We start from the raw sequence: 24,303 nt of genomic DNA on the forward strand, positions 1-24,303 counted from the left end.
GTCTGTACAAAATAAGCACTCAATAAATACCACTGGTTCATTGATTGAATGACTGTGCCAATCAACCAATATAATCGACTGAGCACCTACAGCATGTAGAACATTGTTTTCCAGAACCTTGAGGGGGTTATGATCAAGAGGAAGAGACAGAGACTAAAATAATTCAAAGATTATAATAATAATAACAATAATAGTAATAATAATTGTGGTATTTGTTAAGCGCTTTTGCTGTAATAAGCGTTGGGGTGGATACCAGCAAATCAGGTTGGACACAGTCCCTGTCCCAAGTGGGGCCTCATAGTCTCAATCCCCATTTTGCAGAGGAAGGGACTGAGACACAGAGGAGTGAAGTGTCATGTTCAAGATCACACAGCTGACAAGTGGCAGAGCCGGGATTAGAACCCATGATCTTCTGACTCCCAGACCCGTGCTCTATCCACTCCGCCATGCTGCTTCTCTAAGAATATAAGAAGGAAGAAAGCTAACATATAGGTGGAAAACCATGCTTAAATAATAGGGGACCTATAAAACTGTAACAGGAGACTGAGAAGCGTTAGTGCCTGATTTGTGCAAAGTGCACAGTTGGGACCTGGGAAGTTACAAGTGGAGAATAACAATCATTGGGCTATTTATTAAGCACCTACTAAGTGCTAAGTGCTGAGGTAGAATCAAGGTTTTCAGATCGACCCAATCTGTATCCCACTTCAGGCTCAAAACTATCTTATCGATTTCCATTTTCAGATGAAGAAACAGAAGCCCCAAGAGTTTAAGTAACTTTTTTTAACTCAAACAGGAAGCCAGTGACAGAGCTGGGACTAGAACCCAGGCCTACAGATGTCCCCTGCCATGCTCTTTCCACCGGGCCATGTTTTATTATTAATAATAATAATAATTTTGGTATTTGTTAAGCACTTACTATGTGCCAAGCACTGTTCTAAGTAATCAGGTTGTCCCACGTGGGGCTCACAGTCTTAATCCCCATTTTCCAGATGAGGTAACTGAGGCACAGAGAAGTTAAGTACCTTGCCCAAAGTCACACAGCTGACAGGTGGCAGAGCCAGAATTAGAACCCATGACCTCTGACTCCCAAGCCCTTGCTCTTTACACTGAGCCACGCTGCTTCTCTGTGTGGGAAGACCTCTTGGAGGAGTGGTGATTTCTGAAGGATTGTGAAGATGTGGGGAACTGTGGTGTGGCAGACAGAAAAGGAGAGGGAGTTATTTTATAAGGCGGATGGAGAGTTTCACCCCTTGCCTCGATTACATGATTGCAGCAGGCAGGGAACAGGGCGGAACTCACCGTTCTGACCTTAAATTAGACTGTGTAGTTTCACAATCAGGGTAACTTCCCTGATGAAGGCCTGGGAATAGTGTACGGCAGGAAAGAGGAAAATGCTAGGTGAGTCTTTGGTAATAACGGGAATTTAGTTGGGAAAGTTAGTGGGAGAGTGAGTGATTTGACAGGGCACCTCGTGCCAAGTGACTTCTACTTAAAATGCAGTAACAGTCTTTCACCCATTAATCAATCCATCGTATTGATTGAGAGCTTAGTATGCGCGGAGAACCGTATTAAACTCTAGGGAGAGCACAACAAAACAATATGACAGAGTTGGTAGACAAGTTCCCTGTCTACTCCACAGGTCTATTAAACTACTGATATATTTATTGTGAACAAGACATTGCATTTTCATAATTTAATTCGCTTAAAATATGGATGTGGCAGCAAAATAGGTATAGAAGCGCCAGACCATGGTGAATGAAGGGTAAGGCAGGCCTGATGTGGATTCTAAAATAGACTCTGTGGTTTAGCATTCAGGGCGTGCGCTCTACAATCAGCTTATTTTCTGAACCACATTCCCTAGAGCTCATTCTGCGTATGAGTTTTGCTCCCTGCAAAGGTCGATTTTCAGTGTGCGTATTCTTTCAGTGGAGATATTTTTCTTAAAGCTTGCCTGCATTTAACACTCAGGTCACATATTGTCATCTGTGTTGTTATTGACTTCGTTTAGAAAAACTGACATTTCACCTAGACACAAAATATTCATTAATGAAGAGTCCCCACATTACATTCATTTCTGTAATCTGTTCTGCTAGTGATGACGAAAGTGACAAGCAGGTAGTAATCACTGAAGCATATTTGCAATACCTTTAAGCTTTGGAACACCAATTAAACCCTTGCTATGTGGGTAGCATATGGATTTGATTTGTTCTGGGGAAAAGTACTTTCTCTTTGTTTTTACCAGACATTGGCAAAACTGGTCCACATAATGAAATCAAAACTTGCATTCCCTTCCTTTCATTCACAGCCTCTTTCCCCTTAGCTTCTCAAGTCAAATAAATCACCTTGAAATAGAAAATAAATCTTAATGGAATATTTTCCTTATGAAAAAATGATGCATAAACTCTTCTCCAAATGATATTGCTGATTGATTTTCCCACATTTGTTGTTTAGAGTTTAAAATGGCCAGCAGATAAAAAAAAATTGATGGTAAAAATTTTCATCTCAACTTCCCGTATCTTAGAAATCATTCAAAAAATAGACAAATATCAAAGTAGATGGTCTCAGTTCTCCTCTACACTTTTCCATGAAAGGGAATGTGACTGTTTATTGTTGTAATGCACTCTCCCAAGCACCTGATACTTGCTCTCCACACAGTAAGTGCTCAGTAAATATGATCGATTGAATGAATGAACGAATATATCTTTTTGGCTTAGTGACTTTCAATAATATTAGTGCTATCGTGGTGAATTTCTCTTACCATTTCACTGAAGCAGAGACATATGTATGTGTCTGTGTGTGTGTGAGAGAGAATGAGTCAGAGATAAGGAGTGACGGGGTAAGAATGAAGTGAGAAAGGATGAAATGAGCTAGTAAGAGAGAGAAAAAAAGAAAGAAATGGAGGAAAAGGAAGAGGGAAGACGATGGGGAGAGTCAGAGAGGGAAAGGGGAAAGGATAGGGAGATAGAGAAAGAGAGAAAAGGAGAGCAGGAACAAGAAAGAGAAAAAGAGACAGGGAGACTAAGAGAAAGGGAGAGGGAGAGAGAGAAAGGGAGGAGGGAGAGGGAGAAAGGGAGCAGGGAGAGGAAGAGGATGAAAGAGAAGAGTGAGCATGAGGGGACAGAGAAAAAGAGGGAGGGAGGGGAAGCAGCTTGGCCTGGTGGAAAGAGAACAGGCCTGGGAATCAGAGGATCTGAACTCTAATCCCAGATTTGCCACTTGCCTCCTGGCTGAACAAGGACTGTGTCCACCCTCATGTCAACCCCAGCACTTAGTACAGTGTCTGGCACATAGTAAGTGCTTTAACAAATGCTGTTTAAAAAAGGGAGAGAGGAGGAGAAAGGGGGAGGGGGAGAAAGAGAGAAGGAAAGAGAGAGAGAGAGAGAGAGAATGAGAGAGAAAGAATTATTTTCCTTCCTGGGCACCTGAGGATGCTACTACAAGTACTGTAGAGAAGCAGCGTGCTCAGTGGAAAGAGCCCGGGCTTGGGAGTCAGAGGTCATGGGTTCTAATCCTGGCTCTGCCAATTGTCTGCTGTGTGACTTTGGGCAAGTCACTTCTCTGTCCCTCAGTTACCTCATCTGTAAAAATGGGGATTAAGACTGTGATCCCCACTTGGGACAACCTCATCACCTTGTATCCCCCCAGTGCTTAGAACAGTGCTTTGCATATAGTAAGAGCTTAACAGATACCATCATTATTATTATTACTGGAAAACTGTGTGTGAAATTACTTTAGCTTCCCTCCACCTTCTCTACAGTCTCCCAGAATCTCTTCCAGGCCTCAGTTGCCTGTGATGCTAACTCACCCAACAAGTTTATAGCCTAGCGTAAATAACTGTTAATAATGATGGCACTTATTACGCGTTTAATATGTGCAAAGCACTGTTCTAAGTGCTGGGGGGATACAAGGTGATCAGCTTGTCCCACGTGGGACAGAGAAGTGAAGTGACTTGCCCAAGCTCACACAGCTGACAAGTGGCAGAGCTGGGATTAGAACCCATGATCTCTGACTCCCCAGTCCGTGCTCTTTCCACTGAGCCAACCTGCTTCCCATGCTGTTCTTCCCCCATTTAGAATGTGAGCCTTATGTGGGACCTGATGATCTTGTAACTACCCCAGAGCTTAATACAGTGCGTGGCACATAGTATGGACCTAACAAATACTACGATTACTATAAGTCAACCACTGCCCTCCTTGGCCAAGCACTATCCCTAGAAAAAGGGTGTGAGGGCCCTGCCTAGCCCTCTCAGATCCTAGTATAGGGGAGGGAGCAACTCTCACTCTGATGGGAGCCTGGGGAGAGAAGCCTCAGTCTGAACTTTCCTGCCCCAGGGGGCAGAGAGCACCCGACCTCCAAATGTCAATTTTTTAGGAAAACTACAGAACAGTCTTTTGTAAACACCACTGATTAAGTTCCCATAAACCAGAGAAGAAGATCTAGGAGGTTGCCTGAGGGCACTTTGGTCTGAATTAGCTTGAACTTTTCCCTCTTTTCCTTCCCCTTAGCTCTCCTCTCTCACCTAACACCTCACCACTATAGCCATGGAAACCTGATTGCTTAATTCAAGTCAACTGAAAAGGAAGGCCATTATTTCAGCTTCATAAAGACGAGGTATGCAACCCAATTAAGCTCGTCATCCTTCATATAATGCTATATCAACTATCACAGAGACTCGATTTTAAGGAAATAAAAATTAAAACGGGCAGGTAATGAGGTAACCAGCAATCCCAAATTAACTTTGCAGATGTACACGATGTGAATGATCCGTGGGACTTACTGTCATGATCAGCCCCTTTTCCTGGAAGTATTTGACCAACGGAACAGCATTCTGCTTAAAATTCATTAGCCGCCTTTGGGTGGCTTTGAGGTTGTCGTCAGGTCGACCCTGCTGCTCCGCACGTTTCACTAGTCTTTCTTTCAGCCTCTGGTTAGTGCAAGCCAGGAACACCACCAAATCTGGAGTGCAAATCTGTGGGGAAGTTTACACAACAGGCCAGGATTAGATAAGCCATAGTTGACATAGTTGTCAAGCATACTTCACTTAGTTTAATCGATGCTACAGTATATCTGCTCCCGTCGAGATCTGACTGAGAGATGTCGTGATGGGATGTGGACTCTATAAACAATTTATAAATTCCCAGTGGACCTTTCAGCCTGAATTTACTGTCGTTGTCCATTTCCTGACAGCCTAGCGGGCTTTTCCCAAAGGATTCCGAGAGATGTATGGAGAATTTCTGGTCACTAAAGGGCTTCCTGGGAGGGACCTTACTACAAGAATCTCTAACCTTTTATGGATTCTTTCTTCACATATCAAACTGGGAGTCTTTTTGGTCTAAAGGTTTCCTTTGAAGGAGTTTTGGGGCAGAAAGGAAGGAGGGAGGATGAAAGGGAAGAGGTTTCGGGCACATCTTATTCTCGTCACAGGCAAGAGGGATCTGGACAGACACATTTCTGCTGGGGTCAGAATTCAGGTGATTCAGCAGAGTTACAGGTGCTGAATGTAGTGTGGCTCAGTGGAAAGAGCATGGGCTTTGGAGTCAGAGGTCATGAGTTCGAATCCCAGCTCTGCCACTGGTCAGCTGTGTGACTGTGGGCGAGTCACTTCACTTCTCCGTGCCTCAGTTACCTCATCTGTAAAATGGGGATGAAGACTGTGAGCCCCACGTGGGGCAACGTGATTCCCCTGTGTCTACCCCAGCGCTTAGAACAGTGCTCGGCACATAGTAAGCGCTTAACAAATACCAACATTATTATGAATGTATCAGTTTGGACACAGCTTTTTTTTAATGGTACTTTTTAAGTGCTTACTATGTACTGTGCACTGTACTAAGCACTGGGGTAGATACAAGCTAATAGGTTGGACACAATCCATGTCCCACAAAGAGCTCACAGTCTCAATCCCCGTTTTACAGATGAGTTAACAGAGGCACAGAGAAGTTAAGTCATATGCCCAAGGTAACACAGAAGACAAGCGTCAGAGCCGGGATTAGAATTCAGGTAATTCTGACTCCCAGGCCTGAGCTCTATCCACTAGGCCAAGATGCTTCTCATGATTGTTAAGATTTAAAGACACTTTGGAGGAATCATCTCAGACTTTAGAAGGCTTGGACCTCTCCAGTTCCCCCAACCATGGATGAATAAGTTAGACTTATTTATAGCTTTTTTAGCACTTATATATTATTGCCATTCGGTTTATTTATTTTGAAAACTCTAGTTGGAAATATTTTTGTATTTGTCTCTTCCTTTAGAGTGTAAGATCCTCGTGGGCAGGGAATGTATCACTTTGTTATTCTTTACTTCCTAAGCACTTAGTACAGAGCACTCTACCAAGTGGGTACTCAATAAATACTCCTACTACTATTAGTACTACTACTAATAATGATGGTATTTGTTAAACACTGACTCTGTGCCAGGCACCTTACTAAGCGTTGGGGTGGAGGCAAATCAGGCTGGACACAGTCCCTGCCCATGTGGGGCTCACTGTCTCAATCCCCATTTTACAGATGGGGTATCTGAAGCCCAGAGAAGTGAAGTGATTTACCCAAGATCACATAGCAGACAAATGGCAGAGTCAGGATTAGAACCCATGAGCTTCTGACCCCTAGACCTGTGCTTTATCCAGTGTGCCTTGCTGCTTCACTATTACTACTTTGTATACAGGGTCATCAGAAAAGAAGCAACAGCTCATTAGTCCTTTCATAGAGATGGCTGAAAAGAGGAGGGGGGAGACTATATGGAGTATATGAAGCAAAAGCACCTAGTTGCCCCATGACTGAAACCCCAAGAGGGCTCAGACTAGTTTCCCTTGAGCTGGGACCAAACAGCCTGTGCTTGCAAGGGCTGAGCTGAGCATCATGAAGATATGGACTGGTTCCAACTGGGCTCTAGTTGGACTCTGGCTTTTAGGAGTCATAGTCAAATGGGCAATAGTAGTCGAGGTGCTTATTAAACGCTGGGTGCAGAGCACTGTACTCAACACTGGGACGTCAATGAATCGATGGTATTTACTGAGCGTTTAGATGTGCAGAACCCTGTAATAAGTGCTTGAGAAAGTGCAATAAAATAGATTTGGTAGATATGATCCCTGCCCAGTGTATGGAAAGAGCTTACAAACAGAGGTGGGAATTTGACACTGTCCCTGGCTCTTGAGGGATTCGCTATCTGAGAAAATATAATGAGGAGAGGGTACTGGCAACAGACACAGCATGAGTGATGAAACAGTAAGGCAGGAAGGGAACCCTCAGTGATGGGAAGGGAAGGCTGGAGTGTGCCCTGTTCTTTTTCTCGGCCGTGATGGAGAAGAAATGGGAACGTGCAGGAAGACTAGACTGTAGTTCCATGTTGTTTTGTGACTGTTGTTAGGGGTTGCTGCACTGAGCAAGTCGGGAGCAGGTGCCTTCAGTCGTGAGAGGTAAGGTGATGGTGAGAGAGAGCATGTGGCTTCCAGAGATGGCTCCTAAACAGGAGTCGCAGCTACACAGTGGATAGGGTAAACTCACCCTATATACCGTATGATTTTTTTCTTGATTGGCAGATTATGCAGTATGGCTTAGTGGCTAGAGCAGGGGCCTGGGAAGTCAGAAGGGCCTGGGTTCTAATCCCGGCTCTGCTACATGTCTGTTGTGTGACGTTGGGCAAGTCACTTTACTTCCTCTGTGTGTCAGTTACCTCAACTATCAATTGGGAATAAGAGTGTGAGCCCCATGTGGGACAGGGACTGTGTCCAACCTGATTAACTTGTATCTAAACCAGTGTTTAGAACAGTGCTTGATACACAGTAAGTGCTTAATAAACACCATAGTCATCATTATTATTTTCATTTTAATGATTTGCCTTATGTATAACTGTGGCTAAACGGGACATCTATATTGGAAAGAAAAAGTTAGGGAAATACTATTGCATGGAAAAATCATGATACATGATTCCATGTCTCTCTTTATATGAATATACTTAGAATATAGAATACGAACACTTGAAGTTTGTCATAACAAACCTAAATCTAGTTGATTGTTTTTATCATAAAGCATAATTCAGGGAAGTTAAGAAGTGATTTTGGTGTATGTTAAATACGTGCTTTATTTTTATCACTATAATTCATGTTGTAGCAAATATTTTCAGCGAGGGTCTCAAATAAAGAAAAGAAAGCCATACAGTATAAAACTCATTTACACCCAGAGATTCTGCATTATATTATGCCACTTCCAGCTGGGGGTAAATGTCAAACTAAAAATATTTATAATGGAGTTCTGGCTACGCGTGGCAAGAGTTTTTGATGATACTTTATAATTTTGACTCACATTTTTCTTTCACCCTCTAGCTAGAGAAGCAGCATGGTTTACTGGATAGATCACGGGCCTGGGAGTCAGAAGGACCTTGGTTTTGATCCTGGCTCCACCTCGTATCTACTGTGTGACCTTGGGCAAGTCACTTAATTTCTCTGTGTCTCAGTTACCTTATCTGTAAAATGAGGATTAAGACTGTGAGCCCCATGTAGGACATTGACTCTGTCCAACCTGACTAGCACATATCTACCCCAGCACTTAGTACAGTGCTTGGCATATAGTAAGCACTTAACAAATACCATTAAAAAAGTTGTTAAAGACAAAGTAGGGTGAGGAAGAGACAGATTATCAAGACGCTTCTCCTTGCAAGACTTTCCAACCTTGACTTCACAGGCACTGTCCTCCCCTGGTCATTCATTCATTCATTGTCGTATTTATTGAGTGCTTACTGTGTGCAAAGCACTGTACTAAACCCTTGGAAGAGTACAGTATAACAATAAACAGACACACTCCCTGCCCAAAGTGAATTTACAGTCAGGTTCTACTCCTATCTCTCTGAATGCTCCTTCTCAGTTTCTTTTGCAGGATTCTCCTCTACCTCCCAGGCCCTATTTGTAGGAGTCCCTCAAGGCTCAGTTCTGGATCTCCTTTTATTCTCCATCTACACCAATTCCCTTGGAGAAGTCACGTACTCCCATGGCTTCATCTACTATCTTTGTGTGAACGATTCCCAAATTTACTTCTCCAACCCTGACCTCTCCCCTTTTCTTCAGTCTTCCATTTCCTCCTGCCTTCAGGACATCTCTACTTGAAGGTCCCACCAGAGAAGCAGCGTGGCTCAGTGGAAAGAGCCAGGGCTTGCGAGTCAAAGGTCATGGGTTCTAATCCCAGCTCCACCACTAGTCAGCTGTGTGACTTTGGGCAAGTCATTTCACTTCTCTGGGCCTCAGTTACCTCATCTGTATATTGGGGATTAAGACTGTGAGCCCCACTTGGGACAACATGAACACTTTGTATCCCCCTAGTGCATAGAACAGTGCTTTGCACATAGTAAGCACTTAACAAATACCATTATTATTATTATTATTACCTCACACTAAACGTGTCCAAAACAGAACTCATCTTCCCACCCAAACTTCATTCTCCCCTTATCCTTCCCATCACTGTAGTCAATACCATTATCCTCCCCATCTCACAAGACTGTAACTCTGAAATTTTCTTTGACTCACCACTCTCATTCAACCTACACATCCAATCTGTCACCGAATCCTATTGGTTCTACCTTCTTGACAGTGCTAAAGTCTTCCCTTTCCTCTCTATACAAACTGCTACTATGCTGATATAAACACTTATCCTATCCCGCCTTGATTGCTACACCAGCATCCTTGATGTCCTCCCTGCCTCTACCCCCTCCAGTCCATATTTCTCTCTTCCACCCAGATCATTTTTCCCCCAGATCATTCAGTCCATGTCTCCCCACTCCTCAAAAGAACATTCGGTAGTTGCCCATTCACCTCTGCATCAGACAGGCACTCCCGACTTCCTTTAAAACACTCAATCACCTCATCCCCTCCTACCTTACCTCACTAATTTCCTCCTAGCCCCCCCACACTGCAACTCTAGCGTCAGCTTGCTCACTGTGCCTCATTCACACATCTCATCGCCTAACCCTTTCTTACTTCCTCCCTCTGGCCTGGAACTTCTTTTTCCATATAAGATATACCATCACTCTCCCCATTTTCAAAGTCTTATTAAAATCATATCTTCCCCAAGAGGCCTTCCACAACTCAGCCCTCATTTCTCCTACTTTCTCTCCCTCCTGTGTCACCTACACCCTTTGGACATTCAATATTCATCCCACCCTCAGCCCCACAGCACTTATATCTGTATCTGTGTATTATTTATATTAATGTCTGTCTCTCCAGCTAGACTACAGACTTGCTGTGGGCAGGGAACGAGTCTGCAAACTCTGTTGTACTCTCCAAATGATTAGTAGGGTGCTCTGCACACAGTAAGCACTCATTAGACATCATTAATTGATTGATTGATGATTTCATAGACTGTAAACCCTTTGTGAACAGACATCATGTCTACCAATTCTATTGAATTGCATTCTCCCAAGCACAGCACTTTAACATACTGCTCTGCATCATTATCAATGGTATTTATTTAGTGCTCAATGTATGCAGAGCACTGTACTAAGGGCTTGAGAGAGTATAATATGACAGAGATGGTGGTTACATTCCCTGCCCACAGTGAGCACTCAATAAATACCACTGGTCTATTGACAAAGTTTTTCTCAAAAAACCAAAAATAAAGGCTGAAACAGAGGGTGGATCTTCATTGAATGTTAAGTACCTACTATAACCACTCTCACTCTTTTATTCCCTATAGAAGTCAAATTTTCCCAGGTGGTGGTGGGTATTGGCTCAAGGACTTCCTCTCTATCCTCTTTTCATGTTTATTTCATTTCTGGTTGCTCTAAAGCAGTTTTTAGTGTATCCTGGGATCACCCACTCTCATCAGGTTTTCTACCCAGTGAAGATTTGAAGGGATGAGCTTGTCTTTGGCATTGGTGGACTGCCTATATTTCAGAAACTCATTACTGGTGCTTCTGTCTTTCCATTTGAGCATAACAAAATCTAAAATCCTTAATAATGAATCAGCCTCTACTTTCTTTCTAAGTCCTTAAAGTCACCCTGTGCTTTTTCCTGCTTGTTATCAAGAACAAGCAGCGTGGCTTAGTGGAAAGAGCACGGGATTGGGAGCCAGAGATCGTGGGTTCTAATCCTTGCTCCACCCCTTGCCAACTGTGTGACTTTGGGTAAGACACTTCACTTCTCTGTGCCTCAGTTACCTCCTCTGTAAAATGGGGATTAAGACTGCAAGACCCACGTGGAACAACCTGATTATCTTGTATTTACCCCAATAAACTCTTGACAAATACCATCATTATTATATTCCCTGTATGGTCTGGTGACCCAAAAAACTTCTCCTGCCACTGAGGGACACGTCTTAAGGCCCTTATCCTCCATTTCCCATGGTCAGGTATATCTCCATCTCCTTCTGAACTACCACCTAGCTGTTTCTCTGAATTGTACTCTCCCAAGCACTTAGTATAGTGGTCTGTACTCAGTAAGTGCTTAACAAGTAGCATTGATTAATGAAAGGAGCTTCATTGTCCTGCCCTGGTTTTTCCCCAAGAAAGGTCAGATGGAAGTAACTAAAAGGGTTAAATAGGGCGAGGATTGATGATAGGCTGTAAGCTCTAGACTGAGAGCTTCTTGTGGGCAGGGATCAGGCCTTCTAACTCTATTATATTGTACTCTCCTCTCTCAGGGTCGCACATGGAGAGTTTCCAGTATTCTACCAGTCTCAATTATGGGAGGGAGAGTCAAAGAGAGGCTTACCCATTCCATTCCTAGCATGGGCAATGGCTAGGGAATGGAAGGCAATCTGCTATAAGTCAAAACTCACCAGAACTGGGCAGCAGTGGCTTGAGTGGCTAGAGAGAGCCGAGGGTGGAGACTCAAGTTAACTGCATGGAAGGAGACAATGGTAAACCACTTCTGGATTTTTACCAAGAAAGCTCTATGGATCAACTACCAGAACAATTGGAGAAGGAAGTGGGGCGAGCTGGGAGAGATGTTTCCATGGCGTCGCTATGGGTCAGAGATGACTCGACAGCATTGGACAGACAAACTGTATCTACCAAATGATCTGCCCACAGAAAATCCTCAATAAATGCATCGATTGATTGAAGAGAGGTGTGAAAATAGTGATTTGATGCCTTCCTCTTGGGCAACCATCCTGAAAATAACCCTGATGTTCTAATGGAGCCTCTACAACCCTAATTCCCTGCCAACACTTTGATGTAGATACATGCTCAGACTCAAGACTAAAAGTGGCTCTTCAGGAGCTAATGCATGTTAGTATAGAAAGCCTTCCAAAAGGCCTCTGAGAAAAAGTCCATTTATTAGGGAATTTAAATAAGCTGTTCTTAAGCACATTTTTCCCGAGAAGAGATCATGGTCATTCTTCCCTGAGTCAGAGGTTTCTGGAAAATCACAATTTGAAGGAGATTATATGAAAAAAGGCCCGAGGACTGAGTAATAAATGCAACTGTACATCATAGAGCAGTATGCATAGTGCTAATGTAAGTCTTCCTTTGGTTTCACTTGCACTCTCCAATAAAAATGTCATCGTTAGTACCATTATCTTTAAACTTGATGGACAGTTATAAGGGCTGAATAAAATCTTGGTGTTTATCTAAACATCTCTTTTGGGAGTGAGAAAATACTGGTGGGTTACAATTTCCAACACTAGCCCAGATAAGTTTGACTGTGCCACAAAAACATTATTATTTTCTCCATTTTAGGAAATCTCAAGACAATCCCTAAGGTAAACTGGACATCATCCACATTCCTAAACTGTAAAGCTGTAAAAAGGAATGGATGCGGGGCAGGGAAGATTGAATTAGAAAAATTCTTAGGGGGAAGTCTTCTTGATACTTTTTAAAAATTGATAACTGCTAAACAAGACATTTTTCAGTGGATCAGGGGTACATTTTTCTCTCACAAATAATGAAAATATGACTGATGGAAGAGTTCTAAGGGCATGCTAGGTTATTAACATAAAAGGAAGTCATATTGGGAAGCACCGTTTGATAATATCATGCAATCGATGGTAATCACTGAATGCTTATTGTGTGCAGCACACTGAACTAAGCACTTGGGAAAGTACAGTGCAACAGAGAGGGTAAGCATGATCCCTTTCCACAAGGAGTCTATTGTCCACAGAAGACCTTACAATAATATGCGGCTAATCCACTTTTTTTTCCCACGGCACTCCATTCATTCTCTTCATTTGGCACACTTCATTCCTCTGTAATTAACCTAGTATCTGGGCCTCATTCCCATCTTTCCCACCACTGACCTCTTGCTTACACCCTCCTTGCTACCTGGAACTGCTTCTCCCTTCCAAGTCAACAAACCACTTCTCTTTCTTTCTTTGAAGTCCATCTGAAATCACATCTCCTCCAGGAGGCCTTTGTTGATTAATCTCTCATCTTTCCACCATCTCTCTTTCTCTCGTTCTCTCTTTGAATGGTATGGGTTAAGTGCTTATTATGCAGCAGGAACTGTACTAAATAAACACTGGGGTAGATACAAGGAATCAGGTTGGACACAGTCCATTTTACACATAGGTCTCACGGTCTTAGTCTCCATTTTACAAATGAGGTAACTAAGGCAGAGAGAAGATAATAATGTAATAATTAATAATAATAATAATGTTGGTATTTGTTACATCTTACTATGTGCCAAGCACTGTTCTAAGCACTGGTTACAAGTTGATCAGGTTGTCCCACCTGGGGCTCACAGTCTTAATCTCCATTTTGCAGATGAGGTAACTGAGGCACAGAGAGGTTTAGTGACTTGCCCAAGATCACACAGCAGACAAATGGCGGAGCTGGGATTAGAAGCCACGTCCTCTGACTCCCAAGCCTGTGTCATTTCCACTAAGCCACACTGCTTCTCTGCAAGATAAGTGACTTGCCCAAGGTCACACAACAGTCAAGTGGTGGAGCCGGATTTAGAACCTAGATCTAACCCAAGACTCTAAGGAGCATACAGTCTACTGAGATCCCTGGGACATTGTCTTACAGGAGCAGTCCCGATCCTCCATATTCACCTCTATAGACATCTCAGGGGAGAGGCGGGATCTAATCCAAACCCAACAGGTCCCTGCTCCCCAGACGGAAAGAGGGACATTACCCAGCCCATCTCTGGCTCTTGGTTGCTCAGCCAATACACTAGCTCTTATTTTCTTAGTAAATTCTTATGAAAATATGTTTAAGTCCCTTATCTAAATAGTTTTACATTTAGAAACTTGGCACTGTCTCTGGGCAAGCTAATACTAATTTATAGCCTCAGGTTGAAAATTCCATTCATTAATAGCCTACATAGTGGTCTTGTCTCACGCTGTCGAGTCGTCTCCGAGCTATGCCGTGGATACCTCTCTCCCAGAATACCCCACCTCCATCTGCAATCGTTCTGGAAGTGTATACAGAGAGTTTTCTTGGTAAAAATCCGGAAATGGTTTACCATTGCCTCCTTCCTTGCAGTCAACTTGAGTCTCTGCCTTCGACTCTCTCCCGTGCCACTGCAGCCCAGCACAGCTGAGTTTTGACTTGTAGCAGGTTGCCTTCCACTCGCTAGCCACTGCCCAAGCTAGGAATGGGTTGGGTAGGCCTCTGCTTGACTCTCCTGCCCATAGTCAAGACTGGTGGAGTACTGGAAACACTTTAGGTGTGACCCTGAGAGGGGTCATGGTGGTCTACCCAACACTTTTGGTTACCTTATTCTTCGAGCTTCTCTCGAAAACAAAACAATTCACTCTGCCCTCAGATTCCTCAATCACTCATATTTATTGAGTACTAACTCTGTGCAGAGCACCGTGCTAAGCACTTGGAAGACTCCAATACAACTATATAACAAATTGGTAGACACACTCCCCGCGCACAGTAAGGTCACATTCTAGAGGACTCTTCAGATTTGGTTTGCGATTTTTTACCATTGCGATCACTTTTTTTTTAGCTGAATTTACAAACTGACAAGATTTTAATATTCCAGAATCAATCAATCAGTGGTATTTATTGAGCGCATCCTGGGTGCAGAGCACTGTACTAAGAACTTGGGAAAGAAAGATGGAGAACTAGTCAAGCAAACAAAAGTATCTGACATGATCACCATTATTTAGAAAAACCAAGCCACCCACTTTATGCATGACATTTATGCAGGTAGTTTACAGTCAAGGGTAGAGAAGCAGCATGGCTTAGTGGCAAGAACATGGGCTTGGGAGTTAGAAAATGCGGGTTCTAATCCTAGCTCTGTCATTTGTCTGCTGTGTGACCTTGGCAAGTCACTTCACTTCTCTGTGCCTCAGTTACCTCATCTGTAAAATGGGGATTAAAAGTGTAAGCCCAACATGGGACAACCTGATTACCCTGTATCTACCCTAGCACTTAGGACAGTGCTTGGCACAGAGTAAGCGCTTAACAAATACTATAATTATTATTATTAATAGAATACTTCTAATAATGGTGATATTTGTAGAGCACTCAGTCTATACCAAGTTCCTGTCCTTCATTGGGCTTACAATCTAAGTAGGAGAGAGAACAGGTATTTAATCCCCATTTTAAAGATAAGGAAATTGAGGCACAGAGAAGTGTGACTCAAACCTACACATATAACGGGCAGGAGGCAGGGCCACGATTAGAATCCAGTTCCTCTGCCTCCCATTCCATGCGCTTTACACTAGGCCATGCCACTTTATTAGAGCCTTCTATGTGGGTTTTTGACTTATACCTGTCAGAAAGAGTGGCAGAGTACTGTTTACCACAACGTATGGAACTGTTAGTGAGAACATTTGGCTAGGAAACTGCTTGTGAAAATTTCACCTTCACTTGGTCCCTTCTCCCCTTCTTCAGACCACCAGTGATACTAGAGGCAACAGCTCAACTACAATCCCTTTAGCCTTAGGAATGTTTAAATAAAGACATTGCTGTCTCTTTTTATTTTCCTGTAGGTATGCAATTAGCTGCAGGCTGTGTGTGTGTTTGTGTGTCTTACAAGTAACTCTGCCTTATCTTTTAGCATGGAAGTTCCTCCAAATTCTGAGATGTAAACTGGGCCATCTTTCTAGGCTGTAATTTATTTATTCATTCATTGTATCTGTAATTCATTCGTTGTATCTGTAATTTATTTATTCATTTATTTATTTATGTACATTAATGTATGTCCCCCTTCTAGACTCTGAGCTTGCTGTGCAGGGAATGTGTCTGTTTGTTCCTGTACTCTCCCAAGGGCTTAGTACAGTGCTTTGCACACAGTAAGTGCTCAATAAATACAATTGAATGAATGAATAAATGAATAGGCTATACTGCAGCAGATGGCTCAATAGAAGTGACAGAGAATAAGGAGGAATAAGAAACCTATAACCTGCTAGGAATTGCTTAAAAGTATAGCAGTCACAAAGAAAAACAACTTCATCTGCAATGCCATTAATTCTCTAAAACAAGTCCTTGATATTGCAATTTTTTTTAAACCAGTAATTGAGTAGATCTACAGGCAAGGTTTGGAAAGCAAGAACTAGCAAGAAATGGTGGACTGCCCAAGAAGTCTAGAAAGCTGAAATCTGAAAGGGGACGTGATAATAAACATGAAACAGTAATGCAGGGACGGCTGTGATGGTGCAAAACCAGACATTATTCTCATTAGTAAATGAGATCAGAATAGCAGGGAAATTGATCAAAGGCTAATGAGGTAACAGTTTTAATATTCAGGAAAATTTCAGGATGCGATAAAGTTAAAAACCTAGACTTGAAAACAAGCCAAGGCAGATTGTGGATATAGAGGGGACTGGGACTGAGGACCCAGTCAGGGAGAGAGCAGGTCAAAGGACGAACAGAAGGTTCACACGGGCACAGAATGGGAGGCAGCCTAGAGGACGGAGTGTAAGACAGGATTCGGGAGCCACTGACTCCCCTGGGTGACAGTCCCTTGGATGACAGTGTTCTGTGAACGCTGGGACACGGAGATATAAGCAGCGGCTGAGTGGTCCATGTCTCTCTGTGTTACAAGCAAGTGGAGCCACTGGTAACTATAATCCTGCCTCCCTGAGTATTCTTGGTCCTCCTCTGCATCAGTAGAGTGATTCAACAGGGAACATTCTTGCCTTCCCTCCCCACCTTGGAGGGCCTCTGTTCCCAACATGCTCTGTGCATTTAGAGAAGCAGCATGTCTTCGTGTCTTTAGAGAAGCAGTGTGGCTCAGTGGAAAGAGTCTGGGCTTGGGAGACAGAGGTCATGGGTTTAAATCCCAGCTCTGTGACTTACTAATGTTGGTATTTGTTAAGCGCTTACCATGTGCAGAGCACTGTTCTAAGTGCTGGGGTAGATACAGGGTAATCAGGTTGTCCCACATGAGGCTCACAGTTAATCCCCATTTTACAGATGAGGTAATTGAGTGGCTCTTTCCACTGAGCCACGCTGCTGTCTTGTCAGCTGTGTGACTGTGGGCAAGTCACTTAACTTCTCTGTGCCTCAGTATCTACCCCAGCGCTTAGAACAGTGCTCTGCACATAGTAAGCGCTTAACAAATACCAACATTTTTTTTTTCGTGGGCAGAGCATGGACATGGGAGTGAGAAAGTAGTGGGTTCTAATCCCATATCTGCCACTTGTCTGCTGTGTGACCTTGGGGAAGTCACTTCACTTCTCTGGGCCTCAGTTACCTCATCTATAAAATGGGGATCAAGGCTATGAGCCTCACATAGGACAGGGCCAGTGTTCAACATGATTAGCTTATATCCACCCCAGTGCTTACTACAGTGCCTGGCCCATAGTAAGTGCTTAATAAATACTATCATCATTATTATTATTATTATTATTATTATTATTATGGAACCCAGTTTCCACCAGCAAGGGCCAATGCAGGACAGGCACAAAAGCTAGATGGCAAGAACAGTGCCCACTTAAATTGCTGAATTGTACTTTCCAAGCATTTAGTAGCGTGCTCTGCACACAGTAAGTGCTCAATAAATATGATTGAATGAATAAATGAGTCACAGGCGCTGTGGCAGCTAATCTGCCTAGCATGAGATAGAGGACTCCACAAAAGACCTTTTCTACTCAGATGGCACCGCAGCACCATTAAACTATGGTGAATTCGTGTGAGTAATTCTAAATATGGCTAGATAAGAGCTCTTCTTCCATTTAGGGAATCAATTGGGATCCAGACCATTTTATTTATTATCTTTGGCTCTCAGCTGAGGAATGATCTGTCCACTTCCTGAGCTCCAACCCCAGCCTACCCGAATCTACTTCATCCCGGTAGAACTCAGAGTGCTACATCGAGTTGGGGCAGGCAGGGAATTTGGGGATAAGATGATGGTCTTACGTGAGTCCCCTGGTTGTCCCAGGGACCTGGTGCTTCTGGGAAGAAATGTCAGCTCCATGCTAGTCCCCACTTGCGGCTCTTAGCTCCCCTGAAGGGTACCCAAGGATTTTCAGCACAAGGACCAGAATGAAAGCTTGTCCCCTGCTGATCGATAACTCGAAAGGGCTCGGGTTCCTCTCCTCAAAGCAGCAGAGACCCTGAGGGTTCACTCTGCCTCTCTCCAAGCAAATCCCAACAATGCAAGCAGTTTGATGGCTTCAGATAATCAGGATTTAGCACAGGAGTAGGATGGAGTGACTGAAGGAGTAGAACATCTGCCTGTGGAAGAGTTCTGTTCCTTACAGTGTTGCCACTCTAGACTGGGAGTCAGAAGATTCTAATCCTGGCTTGGCCATTTGTCCACTGCATGACGTTAAGCAAGTCACTTTGCTTCTCTGGGCCTCAGTTACCTCAACTATTAAATGGGGATTAAGACTGTGAGCTCACATGAGACAGGGACTGTGTCCAACTCAATTTGCTGGTATCCATCCCAATGTTTAGTACAGTGCCTGACACATAGTAAATGCTTAACAAATATCATAACTGAGCTGCGCAGTGTGGGAGGCCCGGACCAAACCTCTTGGTCTTGATCTCAGGTGGAGCAAGTTTGAAGAGCAGAACCACTAGAACAGGGTAATCCCTCATTCCTTCCCCTCCACCTTTTTTCTTGTTCCTTTGGCTTTTAGTTTGGGGTGGGGGTGGGGGACACCCTGCTTGCCCCTCCACAATTATGGCCCTGAGACCACCTGGGGTGACCGGAGGGTAGGACTGCTGAGACTGAGGGATGGAAACCCCTGAAATGAAGTCAGTTAATCTACACTTTTTATAAAATGGTATTTGTTACGTGCTTACTAAGTACCAGGCACTGTTCTAAGCACTGGGGTAGATACAAGCTAATCAAGTTGGACACAGTCCATGTCCCACTAGGAGCTTATCGATTTAATCCCCATTTTACTGATGAGGGAACTGAAGCATGGAGAAGTGAAGTGACATGCCCAAGATCACACAGTGGGCAAGTGGCAGAGTTGGAATTAGAACCCAGGTCCTTCTGACTCCTAGGTCCATGCTATCTAGTAAGCCACCCTGGTACCTTAAGTGGAACGTACTTTCACATGTCGATTGCAGTATTTCCAAAGGGAGCCCAGGGGGGGAACTAGAAGACAAATCCAAAATGGCAGCCCTGGGTAATGTATGATAAGATACAGCACAAATTTTCCTATGGGAAATCCCCCTCCCACGGCCCTCCCTTCCTCACTCGGGCCCATTTACTTTGTTCCACTGAAGTTGTTCGGTTAACTAGGTCCTCCAATCGCAAGTCAAATTAATCACTGCTGCTGATTAAATTCCACCTTAATATTAATGTCTTTATCATTTAGAAGAGTAAAGTTTTGTGGTTGTCAATCTGTACAACAAATAACTCAACTCAAAATAGTCTTGTTAACTTAACTGTCACTAAGTGGAGAGATAATGAAGAGTGAAAGATTTGTCATTTATTAAAATACTGTCAGACCTAAATTATACATGTGTAACTGATCCTACTGTTATTTGGTCTCCCTGACTCCTTTTTGTTTAGCTATGAGACCACTAATGCAGGGACTGAGAGGACAAGCACAGGATATGTTTATTTATCATATGGCTAAGGATTAGAGACTTAAGCAGGAATGCTCTGACACCGAGAAGCAACATGGTCTAGTGGAAGGAGTCCCGGCCTGGGAATCAGAAGATCTGGAATCTAATCCCAGATCCTCTACTTGTCGGCTGTATAACTTTGGGCCAGTCACTTAACTTGTCTCTGCCTCAGTTCTCTCATCTGCAAAATGAGGATTGAATACCCATTCTCCCTCCTCCTTAAACTGGATCCGATGATCTTTTATCAACCCCAGAACTTGACACACAGTAACAAATACAAATATGTTGATTATTATTAGCGGTTTTATCTGGCAATAGCCAGTTTTAGGTCCAAAACCTCAAAAGCAAATAGAAAAGTGAGAAAAAGAGAGAAAAGGAAAAAGCAAGAGCCACAAAGAGTAAGAAAGCCAAGAGAAAGTCAGATTTGGGTCCAAGATGCCTTCCCTAATTTTCTTTTCTCCTTCCTTGCTTCTTTCTCTCTTGGCATTTTTTTAGATTGTCACTTTTGTAAAATACCTCATTTCTGTCTCTCTTCCCCCTTTTGCTTTTAGGAAGGACACAGCTGGGTATATGTAGTAGGCTCTGGACATACTTTCTCCCCTTTCTTAGTGTTTTCATCATTTATGAGGCAATAAGCCAAGAGACTCATTTGAACTGTAATGTATTGCCAGGATGGCCAAATTCTACATTTCGAAAAGCAGTGGTGTCCCTTCTTCCCTAAAGTGACTGGAAATCTATGTTAGTAATTTTCCCAATAACTTAGGCCCAACAGGCTTCTTGGGTCTCAATTAGCCAGATATTGCAGGCAAAAAAAAAAAAAGAGCAATAGTGACACGACACCCCTCCCTCTCTGCAATCCACGTATTCAGTCTACTGTCAGATTCTGTTGGTTCTTTCTCCATTCCACTACAAGATCTTCTCCTTCAATCAATCAGTCAATCGATTGTATTTATTGAGCACTTATTCTGTGAAGAGCACTGTATTAAAGGCTTGGGAAAGCACGCTACAGTGGCAAGCAGCAGCATGGCCTAGTGATTAAGGCATGGGCCTGGAAGTCAGAAAGACTAAATTCTAAACCTGGCTCCACCCCTTGTCTACAATGTGACCTTAGGCAAGTCAATTAACTTCCAGCGCTTAGTACAGCATCTGGCACATAGTAAGTGCTTAACGAATACCATAATCATTATTCTCTGTGAGCCCCATGTGGAACAGGGACTGTGTCCAACCTAATTACCTTATATCTACCCGAGAGTTGAGAACAGTGCCTGGCCCATAGTAAGCACTTAACAAATACCATTAAAAAAAATTCCTCTCCCAATGGCTGCCACCTTGGCTAAGACACTTGATATATCCTGGCTTGACTTCTACATCATTCTCTATTCTGATATCCCTGAGTATCTAATCTCTCCCTTCTCCAGTCCACGAGTCACACTGCTTCCTGGAACACATTTCTCTAAAACATCATTGTCTACCAGCCTTCCACTGCTGAAAATCAATAGTATTTGAATCAGTGAATCAATCAATGATATTTACAGAATGCTTACTGTACTAAGCACTTGGGAGAGTACGCTATAACGGAGTTGGTAGCCATGTGATTTGATCACAATTTGCTTATTGTCTAAAGTAATGACAGATATTCAAATAAAATAAATACTTTTATGATATAAAGAGCCTCAAAAGCCTCCAGTGGTTACCCATGTACCTAGAATCAATCAATTATATTTGTTGAGCACTTCCTGTATGTAGCACACTATACTAAGCACTTGGAAGAACACAGTATAGACACATTCCCTGCCCACAACGAGTTTACAGTCTAGAGGGGGAGACAGACATGGATGTAAATAAATTAAGGCTATAAATATATAAATATATTAAGGCTATATGCTGTGGGGCTGAGGGAGGGGTGAATAAAGGGTGAAAGTCTAAGTGCAAAGGTAACACTCAAGGGAGTGGGAGAAGAGGAAATGAGGGTTTAGTTGGGGAAGGCCTCTTGGAGGAGATGCATTTTTAATAAAGCTTTGAAGATGAGGAGATTGATCCATCTATCAGATATGAAGGGGGAAGGAGTTCCAGGTTAGAGGCAAAACATAGTTGAGAGGTCAGCGGTGAGACAGACGAGATCAAGGTTCGGTGAATAGGTTGGAATTAGAGGAGCAAAGTGTGTGAATTGGATGGTAGTAGGAAATCAGAGAGGCAAAGTAGGAGTGGAAAAGGTAATTTGGTGCCTTAAAACTGATGGTAAGGAGTTTCTGTTAGATGTGAAGGTGGGTGGATAACCACTGGAGGTTTTCGAGGAGTGGGGAAACATGGATTGAATGGCTTTCTAGAAAATGATCCAAGCAGCAGAGTGAAGTGTGGACTGGAATGGGGAGAGATAGGTGGCAGGGAGGTCAGCAAGGAGGCCGATGCAATAATCAAGATGGGATAGGATAAATGTTTGGATTAAGGTGGTACCAGTTTGATGGAGAAGAAAGGTGGATTTTAGCGATGTTGTGAAAACTGAACAGAATTTGGGGACAGATTAAATATGTGAATTGAATGAGAGAGATGAGTCAAGGATAACTCAAAGGTTCGGTTTTGCGAGATAGGGAGGGTGGTAGTGCTGTCTACAGTGATAAGACAGTCATGTGGAGGACTGGGTTGGGGTGGGAAGATGAGGAATTCCATTTTGGACATGTTAAGTTTGAAGTGTCAGTGAGACATCCACGTCCTGAAGGCAAACAGAAACTCCTTACTGTGGACGTTTAGACACCCAAACTGCACTCTCTATCTGCAAAAATATTGCAATAATTGGATTTTAAGAATATCAGGTCTAGGATGCACTTAGGTTTTTCAGTGTGTTTTGGGTGAATATATCTGAATCTCCGATTGCAATATTAGGAGTTACGGGATTCCACGATAGGAGTCAGGACCTAGACCTACAGTCCAATGTATAGGGAAAAATTTGAATAACCAAACCAACCTCCAGTAGTGGGCAGAGTGTGCTGGCTTTGTGTTGAGATTATTTGTAGGTTATAGGCATAGTCTTTGAATTATATGAAAAGTTACATGAAGAAATGCAGTTCAACCTGATTGCTCTTTGGGGTATTCTCCTCTGATATACAAAATAGATTATTAAAGGAATTTGTGAATTTTCTCTTACATTTTAAAAAATAGGTTTGGGGGAGGGTAAGTAAGGGAATACGTCAGGTCTGAGAGTTCAATTTTCCTAAGGTTTGGATGCCTGCTGTCATGTCCAGTTCAGAATGATCAGTTTTCTAATATTGTGTGTCTTTTCTCTTAGTAAAGAAAGTGATATTCTGAAGTTTTAGAAGTCTTAGTGAAAATTCTAATTATATTGGATGTTGCCTCTCCTTGATTCAAACTGGGATCATTTAGAGCCTCCAAACCTGTGGGTTGGTGCTGAAAACAGCAAGAAATTGTCTTCACCTTTGCCATTCTGGTGGAACAGGAACCAGCATATTGAAGTGTAATTACTGTTAGCAAGATATTTTTAGATCATTTATTTAGTACTTCCTTTTCTCCTTACTGCCTGGAAATTTGGTAGAATGATCTGAATACAAACAGTGTGACACTGTGGGGCAGAAAAACTTTCTTTAATGGTGAAGTTTCTATACAGGGAAAATATCCTTATTCAAGGGAAAAATGAAAGGTAATTTTGACTTTAATAGTCTGTGATTCATGAAAATATATTTGGGTGAGCAAATGGAAGCTGAACATCAAGCGTTGTGAAGCAGAGTTTCCTAGTGGAAAGAGCACAAATCTGGAAATCAGAGGACCTGGGTTCTAATGCTGAATCTGTCACTCATCTGCTGGGAGACCATGGGCAAGTCACTTATCTTCTCTGTGCCTCAGTTACTGCATGTGTAATGTGTAAACTGAGGTTTACGACTGTGAACCCAATCTAGGACATGGACTGTGTCCAACCTGATTAGCTTGCATCGACCACAGCACTTAGTACAATGACTGGCACATAGTAAGCACTTAACCAATCCAATAATAAAAGAGTGTTAAGTGAAATAGATCAACAAGGGATGTACTTCTAACAGAGACCATAGAAACAATCTCCCACTCTAGACTGTAAGCTCACTGTGGCCAGGGAACATGTCAACTAATCTATTTGGGAGATCTTTTTTGTATTCTCCCAAGCATTTTGAACAGTGCTCTGCAAAGAGTAAATACCAGTAAATCAGTAAATACCATTGATTGATAGGTTGATTAAACATACACCCAAAAAAGATTGAGAGTGTGCATCATTTGGGAAGGATTCATTCACCAAAGCTAATGAACGGAGGGAGACCACTGTATTGAAGACTTCCACGGAAAGAGGTGCCACTCACTCCCTTACCACTCTTGTACCAGTGACCATTGGGACCATCCTCACTTTAGGAAATA

The 24,303-nt window shown here is 42.8% G+C and overlaps 1 protein-coding gene across 1 annotated transcript in view; it reads right to left on the reverse strand.

Moving 5' to 3' along the window:
* The window catches only part of AK5 (adenylate kinase 5), a 291,825-nt gene that overhangs the window by 220,386 nt on the left and 47,136 nt on the right, over positions 1-24,303 (reverse strand). The window contains exon 6 of the mRNA XM_029063973.2: positions 4,778-4,969. Coding sequence (XP_028919806.1) covers positions 4,778-4,969 — 192 coding nt within the window. The remainder of the gene's footprint in view (positions 1-4,777; positions 4,970-24,303) is intronic.

This window comes from Ornithorhynchus anatinus, chromosome 4 (genome assembly GCF_004115215.2).
Source record: "Ornithorhynchus anatinus isolate Pmale09 chromosome 4, mOrnAna1.pri.v4, whole genome shotgun sequence".
Taxonomy (NCBI): Eukaryota; Metazoa; Chordata; class Mammalia; order Monotremata; family Ornithorhynchidae; genus Ornithorhynchus; species Ornithorhynchus anatinus.